A 19,736-nucleotide genomic window follows, 5' to 3' on the forward strand; every position below is an offset into this window, starting at 1 on the left:
ACCAGAGTCTCTTCCGCCCAATACAGTACCGAATTGGTTGGTTATCGGCTAAGAGCCCGCCTCCACCACTCAGAACAACGGCTTCATGTTGATTGACACTTGTCTAGCCCAATAAGAGTGTGAAAATGAAGCGGGTGGGCTATATGTTTGGCTGAGGAGCCTTCTGTTCTATCCCTCGGGCCACAGGCATTCTGACTTAACATCGGAGAGTGGCTTTTATTACAGGCCGATTCAAGATAGGGGACTATTTAGCGCTATTTGTGTCACCTGGAATTGTGTTTCTGTAGGTTTTTTCCTCGTTTATGACGTAAGCGCATGAGATCTTTCGGGAGTTTCTGTTTGAAAAGGAATCCCGGAATAAGGCTTGCTGCCGTGCGTCATCGGAGAAGGCAATGGCACCCGACTCCAGTACTCTTGCCTGGAAAATCCCATGGGCGGAGGAGCCTGGTAGGCTGCAGTCCATGGGGTCGCTAAGAGTCGGACACGACTGAACGACTTCTCTTTCACTTTTCACTTTCATGCATTGGAGAAGGAAATGGCAACCCACTCCAGCGTTCTTGCCTGGAGAATTCCAGGGACGAGGGAGCCTAGTGGGCTGCCGTTTATGGGGTCGCACAGAGTCGGACACGACTGAAGTGACTTAGCAGCAGCAGCAGCCGTGCTTCATGCATTTAGCTAGCTTGGTTTGCTCCTGGAAGTTAAGTTGATATTTTCCCACAGAACATTTGTAGACCTGAGGAAATCAGTGTAAATGTTAGAGTCCCAGATTGCTAATCTATAGGATTCATTTTTTGAAGAGAAAATGTGAGGACACACGTATAGTCAATTTTAAATTTACGAGAGGTGAGGTTGGTTTATATTGTATCTTTTACCTACCAGTCTTTTCACTCACAAAATATCCTTTATGACGTCACCGTACAAAGGGGTTTGTTCCCTTAGGTCTAATCTTCGTCCTTTCCTACTCTTTTGCTCTTTATCTAAGACTCCTCCCATATCTTTTCCCCTTAAAGGTGAGTTTAAACTTTCACAAATAGTATCTCTTTCAGGAAAGTATGTTAGATACGGGCTTCCCTCATAGCTCAGTTGGTAAAGAATCTGCCTGCAATGCAGGAGACCCCAGTTGGATTCCTGGGTGGGGAAGATCCTCTGGAGAAGGAAATGCAACCCACTCCAGTATTCTTGGCTGGAGAATCCCATGGACAGAGGAGTAGCTTGGCAGGCTACAGTCCATGGAGTCGCAAGAGTCGGACACAAATTAGCAACTAAAGAGAGATGTTAGATATAGGTCAGTTCTTACTATTAGTTATAAATATTCCAAGATCTTGACGGAGATACATACTAATTTTTTAGAGAATATTTAAATGTGCGCTTAACCTGTAAGATTGGTCCCTTACCTAAAGCTTTGTTTTACAAGATTATTGATTTGGTTTTTGGCTGAATTCTGAGTCTCACAAGAGCAGTACGTTTTTAAGTTTTGGAATCATAATGCAGAATAAAAATTTTGAAGGTGAACTAAATTGTGATGTTTTGCAACTAATTTATAGAAGCAGTGTCAGAAGGGAAAGAAAAGACTAATTTTGAAAAGCTATAGTGTTTCCTCTAAATTTTTGAGATACGTTGTGCTTTTAAAATGTCAAGACGTTTCTTTTAATTGGATGCAAGAATCAGCTGTTACAAACATTCTTGCAGGAATTACTTTTAAAATAATTTTGTAAGAACCCACAAGTCTCAATGGGGAGTTACTGGTCGTTGAAGGATTTAGAAATAAACACTTGCTTCAGAAATTCAGCTGAACCGCTAGGCCTCTATAGCCTTGGGATTTTTCTGAAATTAGATAATTAATGTAATGGATCACCTGAGGTTTTTGTATAGCAGGGAAAGCTTCCTCCTTTTTGCTAGTATTGAAAATGGAATTTAGTTTTTCTTAAAACTCATAAAGTAATAAATTACAACTTTTCTTTAAACAACAAATTCTTAAAAGAGTAGTGTCTCTCCTACATTTAAATGCATTATATATATATGTGTGTGTGAGATTTGCTTATTTTAAAAATGTTTCAAAGTGTTTAGACATTCACTTGAGGCAAATTTAATCATCACACCACAGTTGGTCAGGATTGATTGCAATTACAGCAACAATTTTTATTTTTTATATTTTAACTTTTATCTCTTAACAGTCAATCTGAATTACAGAGTAGTAATTAGTAGAAGTTTCCAGAACAGTTGCCTCCTTTGAAGTAAACTGTTAAAAACCAGATTTCTGTCTCTTCCAGTTTAGGGCACATTGCATTTAAACTGATGGTCACAATTACCATAGTTTTTCTGTTCCATTCGAAGGCTCAGCTTTTATGTGGGTGCAGAAGCTACTATGTCCCTTAGAACTAAATGATGTCTGAAGCTAGTGATAGTCTCTTCATTCAATGCAAATTTTGAAGATTTTGATTGGGAATTAGAAAAGGAAAAGGTCACCCCTACACGCTGCTCTGCAATAGCATTCACCCTAGTGTTGATCTGTAGAGCACAGTGAGAGGACATCCCTGGATGCAGTCTTTCACTCACAGGTCTAGCACCAACTGATCCAGACATTCATTGTTGATAGAAAACTCTAGAGTCACCTAGTTGTAGCATTTCTGAATCCTTGGAGTTGTTTACTGTATTTATATCTTGTTGGAAGCTTATGGAAAATGAACCTAATCAGAGAAGCAAAACACCATTATGGAGAGAGAAGCAGAAAAATATTCCGGTGGCAAATAAAGTAATTTTATTTCATTTGATGTTTCACTGTGTTGGTGACCTCAGTAATGGCATGATGATATTTTTCTGAAGCTGACTTGAATTCCACCAGGTGCTTCTCGTAACTTTTGATGGCTGCTTGAAGCTGTGTTTTCTCCACTGCTCCCAGGATGGCACGGATGATCATATCTATCCCAAGGCCAAGAACAGCAATTCCTATGCTACCGAGGAGAGACGCACCAATCTGAGCTAGCACGGTGACCAACTTGTTAATTATGCCAGTCGTGACATTTGAGCCCACAAGTTTAACAGCCACTGCACTGGCGGCAGAAGTGGCTTCTCCCAGGATGACTGAAATAACCTTCTGTACTATCGCAATTTTCTCGGTTTCTCTTTCCTTAATATCCTGAAGTTTTCTATAAAGAGTTGGCTCTAGTTTATCTTTTAGTGCTTCATCCACCTTTTGCAATTCTTTTTGGATGTTCATCATGGCTTGGATGATGATATCACAGTTTTCTTTGATGGTCCCGTCTCTTTTCATTTCAATGGAAGGTAACATACACCCTAAGTGCGTGTTTAAAACCCCAATCAGCTTATTGGTGGCATGGAAGCTGTCAGATAAGCAGTCAAGGAGCTCCTGGTGAAGACGGTTTACTTCTTGTCGCCTTTTTGGGTTCTCTGGATAGAGGAAGTCACTTTGAGCCATATTTCAATATGGTCTCTGAAAAATACAATAAGAAATCTTTGCTAAAAATCTTGAAAAATATCTGCTGGTTGCATAGATTTGACCAGGAACTCTTACTATGTGGATTAAAAAGTAGTATGCTACCTAAGGAATTTCTCAGAAAACTCAAGATGTTCTTCAAAACCGTTTTTTGAAATGTGAAGTCACTGTATGAAAATACGGGTAACATAGTACAACCCATGGATGCATTAATTATGGCATTAGATCTTGTGATGGGGAGAATCCTAGATAGTACAGATTTGTATTGGTCTAACATCTGTTTACGGAGAAGGCAATGGCACCCCACTCCAGTGTTCTTGCCTGGAGAATCCCAGGGACGGGGGAGCCTGGTGGGCTGCCATCTATGGGGGTCACACAGAGTCGGACACAACTGAAGCGACTTAGCAGCAGCAGCAGCAACATCTGATTATTAATAGATGTGATTATTTCCAAGTAATGTTTAATAATGTATTTGAAATAGTTAGCTCTTGATTACCAGTGCTCCTTAATTTCTTCAACCTATAGTCACCACTTTGAATAGACCTACCAAATTGATTTTCTAATATTTGAAATTAGTAGGGTTAGAAGAATATTAAGATTTGAGTTTACAGGGCAATAGCTAATTTTATTTATGCACTCATCTTATTATTTGGTTATTCTATTCACATGGTTTAAAAAGTATATAGCGTATATAGTATATGTAGTTTATAACATATGCTCTGTTATTTTAAAATATTAAAAAAGAAATCAAAACACTTTATATCTTTACAGACAAATATTTGCACTCCAAAACCTAAGCATCCAGAGGCAACACATATAACAATAGAATATTTACAAAAAGATCCTCATGATAAAAGTATATTTGCAAGATTGCTTAAAGTCTCAACTTGCAGAGGCAGTCATGCTGGTGGAAGGGACAGGGCAGTTATAAATATCTCTCTGGTTCTCTATTTGCAAAGCTTTTAAGTTAAATTCTTTAGAATTGTCTTTACTGCACTTGGCCATTATTCAGATAAGCTAGAGTTGGCCTCAGAAAGAAGATAATACCATTCCAGGAAGGTATTAAGGAATAAGTAGCAAGAATCCACCATAGAGGGGAAAAAAAGAGTACACCATAGAATGAATAAGCCTGATGTTTATGTCCTGCTTGTGTTTGTACTTTTGGCTCAGAGAAAGGAGGAACAAGTGACACTCTTCTGAGTGAACGAGGGTGAAAGTTTGGACCCAGTGAGAACAATGTTCCTAGGTATGCGCACTTAGAGTAGTCTTTCTCCGTACCTGACATTGATTTTTTTGTTTGAACTCGGGAGAGAAGAATAAGAAAATGGAGTCCTTTTTACCTGTGTAGGATCTGGCATATTCTCATTGAGAAAACAACATCCTGATTAATTGGGGCCCTATCTTTCTATGACCATGGTTTTGGATATTTATAGTGTATTTATAGTATATTTATGGTATTTCTAAGCCTAGATATTGGGAACCTTGGAAGCATGGGATGAAGGAATGAAGATATTTTCTCTCAGTAAAGTAAATATGAATATAACCTATCCTCCATGTTAGAAAGATACAATATGGAAATGGAAATGGGAAATTTTTGAAAAACAGATTAGGAACATCATTATTTTTGCTCTTAGTTTTAGAAAAATGCACTAGTACCCCAGATGGTGGAGAAAGAAATGGCAACCCACTCCAGTATGCTTGCCTGGAGAATCCCATGGACGGAGGAGCCTGGTAGGCTATAGTCCACAGGGTTGCAAAGAGTTGGACACAACTGAGCAACTTTTTACTTTTACTTTACTTTACCCCAGATGGAGTAAATTGTATCATGATCAGATACTCATTTTTATCTTTCATTTAGATATAGTACACACACACATAAACACACACCAGAGTAAATTGTATCATGGTCAGAAATTAATTTTTATCTTTGATTTAGATATAGTACACACACACACACACACACACCAGACACAAATATCCACAAATCAGTAAATAGAAAACATCTCAATTCTGTTTAAATAAATTGTTTGTTGAGTGAGTGAAGTGAGTAAAAGTCATTCAGTCGTGTCCGACTCTTTGCAACCCCATGGACTAGACAGTCCATGAAGTTCTCCAAGCCAGAATACTGGAGTGGGTAGCCATTCCTTCTCCAGGGGATCGTCCCAACCCAGGGATTGAACCCAAGTCTCCCACTTTGCAGGCGGATTCTTTACCAGCTGAACCACAAGAGCTATTAAATATTCCTAACCACAAACTATTACTTTGATTTTGCTTTTTTTCTCCTAGAAATTTTACATTAAACCTTTTTGTTGTTGTTCCTAGTATTCAGATCTTATCATGAAGTGAAAACTCTAGTTTCTGGCTTTGAACTCTGAAGATCACAGACTATATCCCCATTCAGAAATTTAGGTGAGAAGAGACTTTCATACCCTGAACAAGTGAAAAATTTCTCTAAAAACTATCATATGCCAGTATTTGAAGGCATAACTTTTAGAAAAGGTGTGTGTTTCTATTTACCTGAAGATAAATACTTGGAGAGATAACTTTCCCCCTTGATAAGAGGTTAAATGCTTCCAAGTAGTTGCTTTTCAATTAATTCATTGTTTTAACACAGCTTAACAAATTAATCATAAAGTACATTTGAAAGACTAGACTTTTCCTTTCCTAGACATTGAAGCACCTTAAAAACACAGTATGAACCAGTGTTGTACCAGGTGCAAGAGTAGATGGAATTATGAAGCAAAATAGTCCCCAAAGGAGACCCTGATATATGTTTGATTTAATATATAATATATGTAGACACTCAAATCAGTATTAATTGAAATTAGTATTCCATAAATGATTCTGGAGTATTAAAATTTTTTAATGTTATATCAGTGTAAAATTTTAAATGTTATCAGTATAGTATATGTAAAAAAAAAAACAAGTGATACAATAGCTAGAAGAAAATAGATAATTTTTAAATGTCTGTATGGAGGGCTTCATAGGCTTAAAACCAGTGGGAATAAGTCACATAAACTTTAACAATGATTACCATGTAAAAAGAACTAAAAACAAACTGGTTAAAATGAAGGAAAAATGAAAAAATATTGATTTCTAAAGTTTAGTTGTTAATAAGGGAAGCAGTAATAATCTCATAGCTAAACACACTTTGAACAGTCAGTAAAAGAAGTAATAGTAATAACTAATTGCTGAAAGGTTCAGTCTTACCATAAATCAGACACAGTGTTTTTTCATCTACAAAAGTAATCTCTTTCCTTTACATACTAAAAACCCTTGGGCATTCACTTTTATACTCTTTTTCCTGGGTTCCAGATATCCATAATTTTGTGCCAATAACAAGTCTGAGTGAGAAGCATCATGATGTGCTCAGAATTATTTTTTACATCTAATGAAGACAGACTTTTATTGTCTTGAGTCAGGCTTACCTTCCTTTTTTTCACTTGGGGAAGGAGACTTGACAGTTTCTTTTTGCAGAGAGATCTTCAGCAGGCATGCCACTATACTTGCCCCAGTACTGAATACAGTTTAAAATTGTTTCTATCCCAACAGTGAGATAAACACTAGAGAACTAGGTGGAGAAGAGGTGGTGTTTGAAGGTGAAACCAAGGATTATGTTTTGGACAGGTGAAACTTGAAGAGCCCAATGAAGGAAGTAATTTAATAATGCAGTAGCAATTTATCTAATGGATAGTAGTACTTTACTATTATAAGGTAGTATGCTAGGCTCTGTAGAGCCTACAGAAATGAAGTAGATATGGTCCCTGCTTTTATAGAATCCTAATGTAGGTAGGAAGTTAAAGACATTTAAGACTGCAGTGTCAAGTTGAAGGCAGTATGTCGTACCAAATTATAGATAGAGGTGGTGCATGCCTTCCCCAAACTCATTTAAAAGAACTCACACTTTGAAGTAAGATACATCATATGGTGTCACTTATAAATGGGAATCTAACAAAATGGTTTATGTGAACTTATTTACAAAACAGAAACAGAGTCACAGATGCAGAAGATAATCTTATAGTTACCTGGGGTACAGGGAGGGGAGGGATAAACTGGGAGATTGGGATTGACATATATATACTACTATATATAAAATAGATAAGTAATAAGCATATGCTGTATCTCACAGGGAACTCTACCCCATATTATGTAATGACCTATGTGGGAAAAGAATCTAAAAAAGAGTGGAGGTACTTATATAACTAATTCACTTTTCTGTATAGCAGAAACTAACACAACATTGTAAAGAAAGAAAAGAAGAAAGTGAAGTCACTTAGTCGTGTCTGACTCTGTGGCCCCATGGATTGTAGCCTACCAGGCTCCTCAGTCCATGGAATTTTCCAGGCAAGAGTACTAAAGTGGGTTGCCATTTCCTTTTCCAACGTTGTAGATCAGCTTTATTCCAATAAAAATTGAAAAAACAAAACAAAAAAAACCTCATGCTTTAATAATATTGACCCTGGGGCCATGTGGAGACATCCAATTATCTAGGGAAATGATTTGTACCCTTTCAAACTGATGCTTTTAGATACGTGCTTGATATTTAAAGGACAGGTTATACACCATTTGGAGAAGGAAATGGCAACCCACTCCAGTACTCTTGCCTGGAAAATCCCATGGACAGAGAAGCCTGGTAGACTACAGTCCATGGAATCGCAAAGAGTCGGACGCAACTGAGTGACTTCACTTTTTATACACCATTTGAAAAATCTTAGTTGGCAATGGGAAGCATTTGCACTACTGCCCATGACAATTTAGCTCTGACACTTGAATTGCTCCCTTCCCTCAGCAAAACGAAAAAGATCTGCCATCAGATGGAGTCACCTTTCTTAAAGATGTTACTCAGTCATGCCTCAAGTGATATCTTACCAACAATATGTAGTACTGTACCCAAGAGGAATTCTGGGCCGTATACTTTATCTTATTGCATTTCAGGTTTGACCTTTTAAATACTGACTTTAAAATTCAATCTTTTAAAATAATTTTAGAGTCATTTAAAAAATGATTTTTAAAGTTCAGCATCAGTAGACAACTAAGTGGTGTATTTAATCCAGCTCTGATCAGTGGCATCTTTTGTATGGCAGATGTCAACTTTACACTATTTTTTATCACATGATAGTGCTCCTTATTAGCAATGGGCAGTTACCATTCACTTCTGTACAGCCTACTTTGAGCTGCTATTTGAGCATTTTATTGTAGTGGTTCATGAAATAGAAAGAGCCCTGCACAGCCTGATGGGGAATTGCTAACCAGTAGGTGGAGCGCTTGGCTTCTGGCACGTTAATTTCACCCCTGCCTTTACTAAAGCAGCTGTGCATTCTCTGCTGCTGTATTTGGGCTGTGGGTTGGTAAAATTTTGTGTGATAAGAGAGTTCTGTTGCTAAAACAATTTGGAAATCACATGTGTTTTGGCTTATTTTATTTAAAAAAAGGAAGTAGACAAATCTTGAAGCTACAGCTTGTATTAGGGACTTGGAATGAAAACAAAGACTAGCTTCAGATGGATTCTTACTGAACCTAACTCATCAATTTTGTTGAAAAGACAAGTAAACATTCATAATTAAAGAACATGTAAGAAATGGTAGAAATATACTGATGATTTTATCTAAAAGTTAATTTTGTGATACTGGGCTTCCCTGGTGGCTCAGATGGTAAAGAATCTGTCTGCAATGCAGGAGACCGGGGTTCGATCCCTGGATCAGGAAGAGCACATGGAGAAGGGAATGGCTACTGATGATTATATCTAAAAGTTAATTTAGTGATGTGACAGTTGTTTTAGTTTTTCAGGAAAGGAACCACCTTAAAAATAAAAGTGTATTGATTATCAAATATGTAGATAAATAATTCTCAGGATACTTTTGTGAATTACGTAGTGCATTGACTGTCCAGTGCTATAGGAATTTAAACAGAAATTTTAGGACCGAGATTATTAGAGGAAGATTCATGGAGAAAGTGACAGGTGATTGTGCTTTGATAGGTGGTAAAATTATAACACGAAGAAATTAAAAGATTTGATAAAACTATTTTAAAAAGTTTATAGCAATAATATATAAACACTTTAATATCCATAAGGAAAAATATCTATAAACCTACCATCTTGTTTTTTTGAATTATTCCTTTCCAAAGTTTATTTAAAGGCATAAGTGCTTTTACAAAGTTGTGATAATAGTATAAATAAAATTTCATCTTATATTAATTTAAATACTTCCCCTTATTTCTAGTTTTATAATTATTTTATTGGTTATATAAAATATACATATTTATATTTTATAAAATATTTCATATATATTTACCATAATTTACTAAATCCTTAATTGTTTCAGTATCTTAATAGAAGTATTTTAGTACACATGATCCTTTTTCTCTGAATTATCTGGATTATTTCTTCAGGGTAAATTTCCAGAGGAAGTTCGAATCATATAAACATATAATTTATATAATCAATAGGAATAAAAATTTATATTACTTTTGATATGTACTGCAAGTGCATTGCAAAAACTTTTCCACCTACATCAAAAGTTAATTTTTACAGCAGGACACTGGGTGTGTTTCAGTCAAAGACAGTTCTGTTAAATATTACTGGTTTGAGAAGCATAAGGTCAAATTTCAGAGAGTTCTTGCTTTTGTGGAAATGTATCCTGAAAAAGTTAGTGATGAAATGACACTGAAATTTGCTTACAAATGATCTAGAAGGGAGATTGGAGTAGGTTCATAGAGGTAATAAGATCAACCTTATACTGATAATTTTTTTTTTTTTTTTTGCATTCCAATAAAACTTTATTTACCAAAACAAGATGTGTGCCTGAGACATAGATTGACCTCTGTGTAAAGGGAGAGCATCTTTTTCCAGTTCATGCAAAAGTACTCTATAGAATAATGGTGCAGTTTTCAAAGGGCTTGCGTTCTATTTCCCTCACATAATCGGTTATTATTTTATAACCCAGTGATCATATACGGAGAAGGGAATGGCAACCCACTCCAGTATTCTTGCCTAGAAAATCCTGTGGACAGAGGAGCCCTGTGGGCTGTTGTCCACAGAGTCGGACAAGACTGAAGCGACTTAGCAGCAGCAGCAGCAGTGATCATATATGTGTTGTGTAAACCTCTTTATAAACCTTTTTGCAGTAAAGTAGATACAAATATTTAAAAACAGATTCTCTTGTGTGATTATCCCAGGATACTGGCCTATGGGACTTGGGACAGGGAGACCAGGAGACCAGGGAGGGACAGTGTCCAGCAGGTGACACAGTGAGGATGAGTGTCCTGCCGTGCAGGACACACCCAGATGGTCACACAGATGTCCTCCTGGAGGCACCGGCCACTCCTCCACCCTTGGAAAAAGGCCAGGATGTGGGCTGCACTCAAGTTGACCCTACTCATCCCTGAAGGCAGGCAAATAATAAAGATAAAGCAGGTGGTCCAGAATGAGAGCACAACAAAATTAGCCAGTAGTCAACCCACCCCGTGACAGACAGATGGGTACCAACAGCTAGAAGGGCTTACACGTGAGAAAAAAAAACAAAGGATTGGGGATCAGGATACCCAGCAGGAGAGCAGAAGATGTATTAACAGAAGCAGAGGATGCCACAGCCCTGGGCTCCCCTGGTTCCTGCTACCTCTGTCCAACCAGGTTACTCACGGACTTGGTTAGTTTACTGAAAACAACCGCGATGGCATCCATTCTTTCTGCCAGAGCCTTGAAGCCTCCATCATGCCAGGAGTCATGGTATCCAGCACCCCTTAGCTTTCGTTCAACATTCTAGACATTGTCATTACTATTCTGTATTGGCACCCTGCCAGGACAATTGTCATTAATTCAATGTTTCATCCTATATATACTGATAATTTTTGAAGCTGGATTATGGGTATATAGGAGTTTATTATTGTCTTCACTTTTGTGTATGTTTGGACTTTTCTCATAATAACAATTAAAAATAGGAAGAAAGAAAGAAAGCAAAGACCCTTTCTTAGCTTCTGATGTCTGGTCATTAGTGCTCTCTAAGCTTCTGCCTTTCTCCATGCTGTCTCTGTTCCTCACTATCCATATTGGGTCTAGCTGTACTGCAAGGTTCACTTATCTGGGAGTGTGGGTTTAGGGTATGGGTGAAATCAGAAGCTTTTCAGGAGAAAATAACAGCTACTAACTAGTTCTGAGCCTCCTTTAAATCAAAACCATGGCCTTTAATTAAAAAAAAAGTTGATAATGTTGTGATGATACTCTGATATAAAAATTATTTAAAATAATATTTCTGGCCAGAAAGCAGAATATTGAGGTCGTTCACCAGCATTTTTCAGATGCTCACTTGGGAAGCTCTTCCATTTGCCTTGAGTAAACAAAGTTCCTTGCCCTCAAGAAGATATCTTGTCTATTTGGAGTCTATTTGGAGACACATAGCAAATGCCCAGTGGTATTTAAATGTAATAGAACTTATGAAAGAACATAAGCACTAGACATTAACTAGAATTAGATCACACATTCATTCTTCTAAAGGTACTGAATCATAAATGAATGTTAAAGACATAAAAGATGTTACAACCCATATAAACAGCACACTTTCACACACAGGTGTCCTTTCATCCTTATTCTTTTCTAAAATTGATGACTTTACCTTTTTTATCTTCCCTGCTGACTTAATTATATAAGCTGTTAATTTTCTTCTTTCTTGGTATTTTCAGAGACATAAATGATCACCAGGAACATGTCATGGGATCCACTTAAAGTTGTTTTGTTGCTTTATTATATTTATAGCTAGGATTCAAGTCTAGCATATTACTGTAGATACCTTTTAATGTGGAGAAGCAGAGTATTATATCAATACTAACAGAAATACCCATATTGCTTACCTTGCTGTGTTTCTGAGTCCAGTGGTCCCAGCAGTTGTTTAGGAGTAGTTGTTGTGCTTTTTCATCTGGTTTCATCTGGATGTTTCTAATGGAATGTGATGACTTACAGGCTTTGTTAGTCTCTGCTGGGTCCCTCTGCCTGTCTGGTTTATTGACTGTTTCTACATGGTTTAGTTCTCAGAATTCTTTTATCTTCTTTATTAGTATAAAATCGGTATGTATTAAGTAATATTGGACTGCAAGGAGATCCAACCAGTCCATCCTAAAGGAAATCAGTCCTGAATATTCACTGGAAAGACTGATGCTGAAGCTGAAACTCCAGTGCTTTGGCCACCTGATACAAAGAACTGACTCATTGTAAAAGACCCTGATGCTGGGAAAGATTGAAGGCAGGAGGAGAAGGGGATGACAGAGGGTGAGATGGTTGGATGGCATCACCGACTCAATGGACATGGGTTTGGATGGACTCTGGGAGTTGGTAATGGACAGGGAGACCAGGTGTGCTGCAGTCCATGGGGTCACAAAGAGTCGGACATGACTGAACGACTGAACTGAACTGAATATAATTTGAAAGACTAATACAAAGATAAAACATTAATTTTTTTATTCTTTAATGGACTTTTAATTTGAAAAATGCTGTCCAACTGAGCTAATTCAATTCAGTAGAGAAGATGCCTCTTTGACTGAAACTCTTAGAATTTTGAGGTCCCGTCATGTCAGCTATTCCAGATATTAAATTTACTTTAGCTTCTGTTGCCTTTTGTACCTCCTGTTGCTGATTGCTCTAAGTTCTCAAGACATATGGATAGAGATATTTTCAGCCAAATCTGTTTTATGTGTGTGTGTGTGTGTGTGTGTGTGTGCTCTTCTTTCCTGGCTGGAAGTTCTACTCTTTGTTACTGTCTTCTGTGTTATCTCAGTTAATCATCTTGACTCCTTTCCCTTAAAGCTTAGATCAGAGTCTCCCACGCTTCTTCCTCTAGATTCTGTCCTAATCTCTATTGATTCCTCTACAGTAGAGATACATCAGAAACAGGAAAATCACTCAACCTCAATAATTTAGTGGGAACACCATGGGCTTTAGAGTTGGACTGTCCCTATTTTGTGTATAGGGGCTTCCCTGGTGGCTCAGATGGTAAAGAATCTGCAGTGCGGGAGACCTGGGTTCAGTTCCTGGGTTGGGAAGATCCCCTGGAGAAGGGAATGACAACCCACTTTACTATTCTTGCCTGGAGAATCCCATGGACAGAGAAATCTGGCAGGTTATAGTCCATGGGTTGCCAGAGTCTGACATGACTTAGCCACTAAATCACCAAGACAATAGGGTATAGAGGTTGAATGTCTAGTCTGAAGGGGACAACCTCAGTTCTAAGAAATTTGTCCACCCAGAAAAAGGACTTACTACTACCAGTTCATTTCATTTTTTCAATAATCAATAGAAATCTAGATTTCTATGTTTCAATTTAAAATTTGCAACTGATAACGAATTGTGGTAGGTCAAACAAAGCATATCTGGTTAGATTTTTCCTGTGAATTGTCAGTTTGTGACTTTTGACAAAAATATTGAGATCAAATATGAAACCATTAAAATGGTCTAGATGACAGTTCATGGGAATAGTAGTTACGAGAATGGAAGGGAGGGGGTGGATTGAAATAAGTTCAAAGAGAGTTAACAAGTTTTAGGGACTGATTCAGTATGGTGAAGAGAAAAGGAAAATAGATTTTGAGCCTCAACAATGAGGCAAGGATTAAGAGGAGAATGTTTTTGGAGGAGATGAGTGCAGTTTGGGATACTTGTGTGACATATACTGGTATAGTTACTATATGATGACCAGTAGGTAATTGGAAATGTAGATCTGGAGATCAGGAGAATGTCCAAGGCTACACTGGGAGATTAAGGAGTCATCTGCACATAGATGACATTTATAATTAATGGGGACAGGTGAGATCTTTTTTAAAGAAATAATTTAGCCTTTATTTATTAATATTTAGGCTTCACTGGGTCTTTGTTGCTGTGCACAGGCTTTCTCTAGATGCAGCGAGTAGGGGCTACTCTCTAGTTGCTGTACACAGACTTCTCACTGCAGTGGTTTCTCTTGTTGTGGCTCCCGGGCTCGAGAGCACAGGCTCAGTAGTTTTGGCACTTGGACTTAGCTGCTCCATGGCATGCTCCATGGCATCCCCAGATCAGGGATTGAACTTGTGTCCCCTACACTGGCAGGCAGATTCTTTACCACTGGACCATGAGGGACATCCCTGGGTGAGGTCTTGAAGGGAAAAAGTAGAGAATATGAGGGAGGCCAAAGACACAGCATTGCTGAGCTTAGCAGACTGGAAAGAACTTGCTGGTATAAGGAAGAAAAGCCTATAAAACGAGCAAATTCTTGGAGAGGATGTAGAAGGACCAGGTTTGTACAGCATTGTGGAGGCCTCTGGAGGAGAAAAACTTGAAGTAGAAAGAGGTATTCAGCAATTTTAAATAAGGCAGAGAATTCAAGATGTTTGTGTGTGTTAGTCACGTCAACTCTTTGCGACCCCGTGGGCTATAGCCTGCCAGGCTCCTCTGGCCATGGAATTTCCCAGGCAAGAATACTGGAGTGGGTTGCCAGTTCCTTCTCCAGGGTATCTTCCTGACCCAGGGATTGAACCCAGGTCTCTTGCAGGCAGATTCTTTACCATCTGAGCTGTAAATAGGCCAAGAAATTTTATGGTTAGAAGTTATTGGTGCCCTGTAAGAAAATAATGAGGGATATAAATAAATTATTGTTGTTTTTCAGTCACTAAGTCATGTCTGACTCTTTGTGACCCCAGGGAGTGTAGCCTGCCAGGTAACTCTGTCCATGGAATTCCCCGGCAAGAGTATTGGGAAATGCTGGAGTGTGTTGCTTTTTCCTCCAACAGAGAATCTTCCCAGACCAGGGATGGAACCCACATCTCCTATATTGGCAGGTGGATTTTTTTTTTAACCACTGAGCCACCAGGGAAGGCTAGAAATAAATGACAATAATGTGGAGAATTTCTCTCTTGGGAAATTTGAGAATTAAAGGAAGGAATGAGATGGGATCATTACTTAAAGGGAAATTCAGTTCAGTTCAGTTCAGTTGCTCAGTCGTGTCCAACTCTTTGTGACCCCATGATTTTGGGGTCAAACATTTTTCTTTTTTAAACTGAGTAGGGGGAATTCCCTGGTTGTCCAGTGATCAGGTCTCCATGATTCCACTGCAGGGGGTACAGGTTTGATCCCTGCTGCTGCTGCTAAGTCGCTTCAGTTGTGTCTGACTCTGTGCGACCCCTGGTTGGGAACTAAGATCCTGCATGCCATGCAGCATGATCAAAATAGAAAATAAAATATAAACTGAGTAGGGCAGTTTTTGGCTGCACTGTGTTGCTTGTGGGATCTCAGTTCTGTGACCAGGGATTGAACCCAGGCCACAGTGGTAATGAAAGCCCAGAATCTTAACCAACTGAATAGGAAAATGAGTATATTCATAGTCAAAGGAGAAGGACAAATGAAGAGGGAGAGATGGAGGATACAAGATGTATTAGTCAACTTGGGCTGCCATAACAAAATACCATAGCCTTGCAGCTTAATCAACAGGAATTATTTTCTCATAGCTCTGGAGGCTGAGAAATCTCAAATCAAAGTATGGGCCCATTCAGTTTTTGGTGAGGGCTCTCTTCCTGATTTGCAGTCAGTCACATTCTTGCTGCAGTCTCACAAGGTGGAAAGAGTGAGGGAGGGTGCTCTCTGGTGTCTCTCTTACAAGGATACTAATCCTGTTATATCAGGGCCTTATGACTTCATTTAACCTTAATTACCTCCTAATAGGCCCTGTTTCCAAATACAATCATACTGGAAATTAGAGTGTCAACCTACTGGATTTCAGAAGGACATATTCTTAGCATAGTTCAGTTCATAGCACAAAAGGAAGATGGGGTGGTCGATAGAGCATAATTCTAGAGAAAATATCAAAAGAGGACTGTGAACATTGGTTATAGATATTAATATTCCTCTCTATTGCAGAAGAGGACAATTTGTGATGAAAGGACATTTTTAGACAAGATAGACATTTTGGGAATTTGGATTAGATAGCCTTGATCCTCTTTGTAATACTGCCCTCTCTACCTCCTCTGTCTGCTGCTGTCTACCTTTCAGAGTTGTTTAAGAGTTACTTGAGATATTCTGTTCAGGATTTTTAGCTGTAATTAGTAGGAAAGACTGGATGGAGTGTGAGTGAGTATTAATTGTTCAGTCGTATCTGACTCTTTGCGACCCCATGGACTGTAGCCCACCAGGCTCCTCTGTCCATGGGATTCTCCAGGCAAGAATATTAGAGTGGGTTGCCATGCCCTTCTCCAGTGGATGGAGAGTACTTGCTCTGTTTTAACTGGAACTAGAGTCCCTCTATGTAATCTTTAATGCTTTATCCAATCTTTTCCACTAGACTGGATGGTTACTGAGGGTAATGCCTGAGTATCCATAGGTCAGCATATCCAATACAGGATCTAGCATGCAATATTTAATATGTGATTTAAAGTTTATGAAAATCCCTATTCTACTCTGCTTTAATTATTTTTGTTGCTATTTTTATTAAAGTACAAGATCATTTATGCTTGTATAGCCTTCCAACCTTTGACAGGAGTTATCCTCATGTTTAGATTATACTTTCAGTCTCTTTAGGGTTGACACATGCATTTATTTGGATTCCTCCTTGTTTTACAGTGCTGAAACTTTTCTGCTGGAGAAATGTCTACAGAATCAGAAAATGATAAAGAGAGGCTCATTCAAGCTGCCAAAACATTCTTCTTTCACATGCAAGATCTTGCTTCCTTCACAAATGCACTCACCAAATTGTTCAACAGCAGTATGAGCACTCAGATCCTCTTGATGACTGTGAAAGAAGATGGTAACGTGAAGGCTGTCTTTGAACAAATGCTCAAAATTTTTAAGGAGATGCAGTCTGTGGTGGCGGCCAAGCAGGACCCAATGCAAAGTGAACCTTTAAGTTCCAAGATTGCAACAGCTATGTTCTCTATGGTTGAGAAGAGTAACAATATAAGGGAGTTGCAACAGTCAACTAAAGAAATGTTCAAAAATGTCCAGTCACCTATCATTGCCTCTGTGCTGAATAGTGGTAACATTCTTGAGAGTTTGGAATCTTCTCTTTTACTCTTGATGAAATATCCCATCATGAATCTCCAATTAAGTGACTTCTACAGGAAAGAACAATCAGATGCCAACACATCTGAGAAAAGTCCAGGTCCATCCAAAGCCACTACAATAGATGCCTTGAAAAAGTTGCAGGATGCACTCAACATTGAGAATGCTAAGTATACCATTAAGTCAGCTGCAGATCAAATGGAACAAATTGTCAAAACTATGGGACCAATCTTAGAGGTCCTCCAAAAAGCCATGAAAACTATGGAAACCAAGTTTTCTGTGTTTAAGAAACCCAGGAACTAGTAGGAGTGCAACAGAATGTTCATGCTGGTCAGAAAACCAATTCAAACCATGCAAGTTTTCATAGTACTCCCTAAGACCCTCAGTGCCCAACATGTGGTCTATTGGGACACAAATTCAAAGAGTAGTCACCTGGCAAACCATGTACCTCAAGTTTTGCTTTATTCAAATAAAAATAAATAACCAAAGAAATCCTGCTTAAAATGGTGGTTCCAGAAAAGAATATATTGTTCAAAAAAATCAAGTATGATATTATATTTGAGGATATTTCTAAACATTGTATTTCATCTTAAAGCATAATTGAAATAACCTTCAATTAATTTCTACTCAGTAATTCTATCTCTGGTTTCTACAGTGCAAAGTCTAGGTAAATATATATGTTATAACTAAATAATATTGTTCAGACCCTAGGAAACAACTTCTCTATTTTTGTCACCCATATACCAATTTCTGTACACTTCAGTGGCTTGTCTATCATTGTGAAAGTGAAAGTGAAGTCGCTCAGTCGTGTCCAACTCTGCGACCTCATGGAGGAGCCTACCATGCTCCTCCATCCATGGGATTTTCCAGGCAAGAGTATTGGAGTGGGTTGCTGTTTCCTTCTCCAGAGCATCTTCCCAACCCAGGGATTGAACCTGCGTGTCCCGCATTGTAGGCAGATGCTATGCCATCTGAGCCACCCGGGAAATCCCCTATCATAAGCCATCACTAAATACCTTTGATATGATTTATCCAGAAGTAAAAAAGCATAATGAATGAGGAGTAATAGAATTTTCTTGCCTATGTGAATAAGACCAAAGCAGATGAGTCAGTCTTTGTTTCCTACTAAGGTCTTATGATGAGGCGATATTAGAGGTTGAAAAATGAAAGTAACATTTTACACGGACATACAGACACACACAGACACACAGACTATCACACACACACAAAGACCTACAACTTGTTACTTGACCAAAACAGAAATAAGGTTTCTGAGATGTGCTTGATTGAATTGGGGGAAAAAAGACAGATCCATTTGCCTGCCATAAAGTCTTGGGTTCTCATCAACTACAAATGAGTGTATGCTCTCAAGATTGCCATATTTCCCTTTATATCTAATAGGAACTTTGTGAAGCACAAGAAAGGCAATTAAGGGCGCTAATATTTTTTTTTTCTTTTCAAGAAGTATGGAATTAGCTATTGATTTTAAAAGGAATTAACTCTAGTTCTCTTTTGGAATTTTACTTTCTGAGAATACCAGATCTTTCCTCATTTAAATATTTTCTTGTTTAAAAATCTTAAATCCCATTTTCTCTTTCAAAAAAATAAATGCTTGCTTTTCATCTATATCTCAGAGGAACTAAGCAGCCTGGACTTTCAGAATTCATGAGTATGGAGCTAGCTTTCATCTTCACCCCATTTAGCTCAATTAGTAGGGTCTTTAGAGACCTAGAGATTCCCCATCAACCCACTTATCTTGTCTACTCCCCAAAAGAAGAGTTGGAGAACATTCTTAGCTGGGAAGTTTGATTTGCACTTTTTAAAAACCTAATTGTTTGCACATAATGGGGATTCAATATATCTTTGATATTTGCTGAGTAATTAGATGTTTTACTTTATCTTCACACACATATGCTTGCATTCTTAGCAAATGTGCTTAAATTTGCAATGAAGGCTTAACATCCAATTTGTCACAAAGTCCTCTGTAAATTAACATATGAGTTTAAATTCTAACTTTTGCAATAGTTTAGAAGAAATGTGTGTGCAACACCCCATTGCAGGCAGTGAGTAAGATTCCACTGACATCTTTCATTAACTTTCCCTTTTATTTCTCCGGTTTCTGTGTTTTCTCCCATCTGAGACTGAGACAGGCTGGGACCTGGGATCCTTTGCTACAGTCCTGCAGTACTTGGACCTGGACACACCTCTCTTCGAGCAACAAAATGCAAAGAAACTGTATGGGACTACAAATAACTGTGTGCATGCGTAGGTGGTATA

General features: G+C 38.2%; 2 protein-coding genes across 12 annotated transcripts; one reads left to right on the forward strand and one right to left on the reverse strand.

Moving 5' to 3' along the window:
- The first annotated feature begins 5 nt into the window (after window positions 1-5).
- Window positions 6-17,861, forward strand: C1H12orf60 (chromosome 1 C12orf60 homolog). 11 transcript variants are annotated; one of them, XM_055570923.1, is made up of 4 exons: window positions 6-843; window positions 2,672-2,752; window positions 2,843-2,987; window positions 17,022-17,861. In XM_055570923.1, exon 4 carries the CDS (start codon window positions 17,046-17,048, stop codon window positions 17,760-17,762), a length of 717 nt encoding a protein of 238 aa, XP_055426898.1. In that variant the 5' UTR covers window positions 6-843; window positions 2,672-2,752; window positions 2,843-2,987; window positions 17,022-17,045; the 3' UTR covers window positions 17,763-17,861. The 11 variants fall into 11 exon arrangements, with proteins under 11 accessions (XP_055426898.1, XP_055426917.1, XP_055426892.1 ...); XM_055570942.1 differs by having other exon boundaries at window positions 6-447; XM_055570959.1 differs by lacking the exon at window positions 2,672-2,752 and having other exon boundaries at window positions 266-283; window positions 721-843.
- Window positions 2,215-12,364, reverse strand: SMCO3 (single-pass membrane protein with coiled-coil domains 3). The gene is made up of 2 exons (XM_055570998.1): window positions 12,299-12,364; window positions 2,215-3,451 (listed from the first exon to the last, which is right to left on the reverse strand). Exon 2 carries the CDS (start codon window positions 3,434-3,436, stop codon window positions 2,759-2,761), a length of 678 nt encoding a protein of 225 aa, XP_055426973.1. The 5' UTR covers window positions 3,437-3,451; window positions 12,299-12,364; the 3' UTR covers window positions 2,215-2,758.
- Window positions 17,862-19,736: the final 1,875 nt, after the last annotated feature.

This window comes from Bubalus kerabau, chromosome 1, assembly GCF_029407905.1.
Source record: "Bubalus kerabau isolate K-KA32 ecotype Philippines breed swamp buffalo chromosome 1, PCC_UOA_SB_1v2, whole genome shotgun sequence".
NCBI lineage: Eukaryota > Metazoa > Chordata > Mammalia > Artiodactyla > Bovidae > Bubalus > Bubalus kerabau.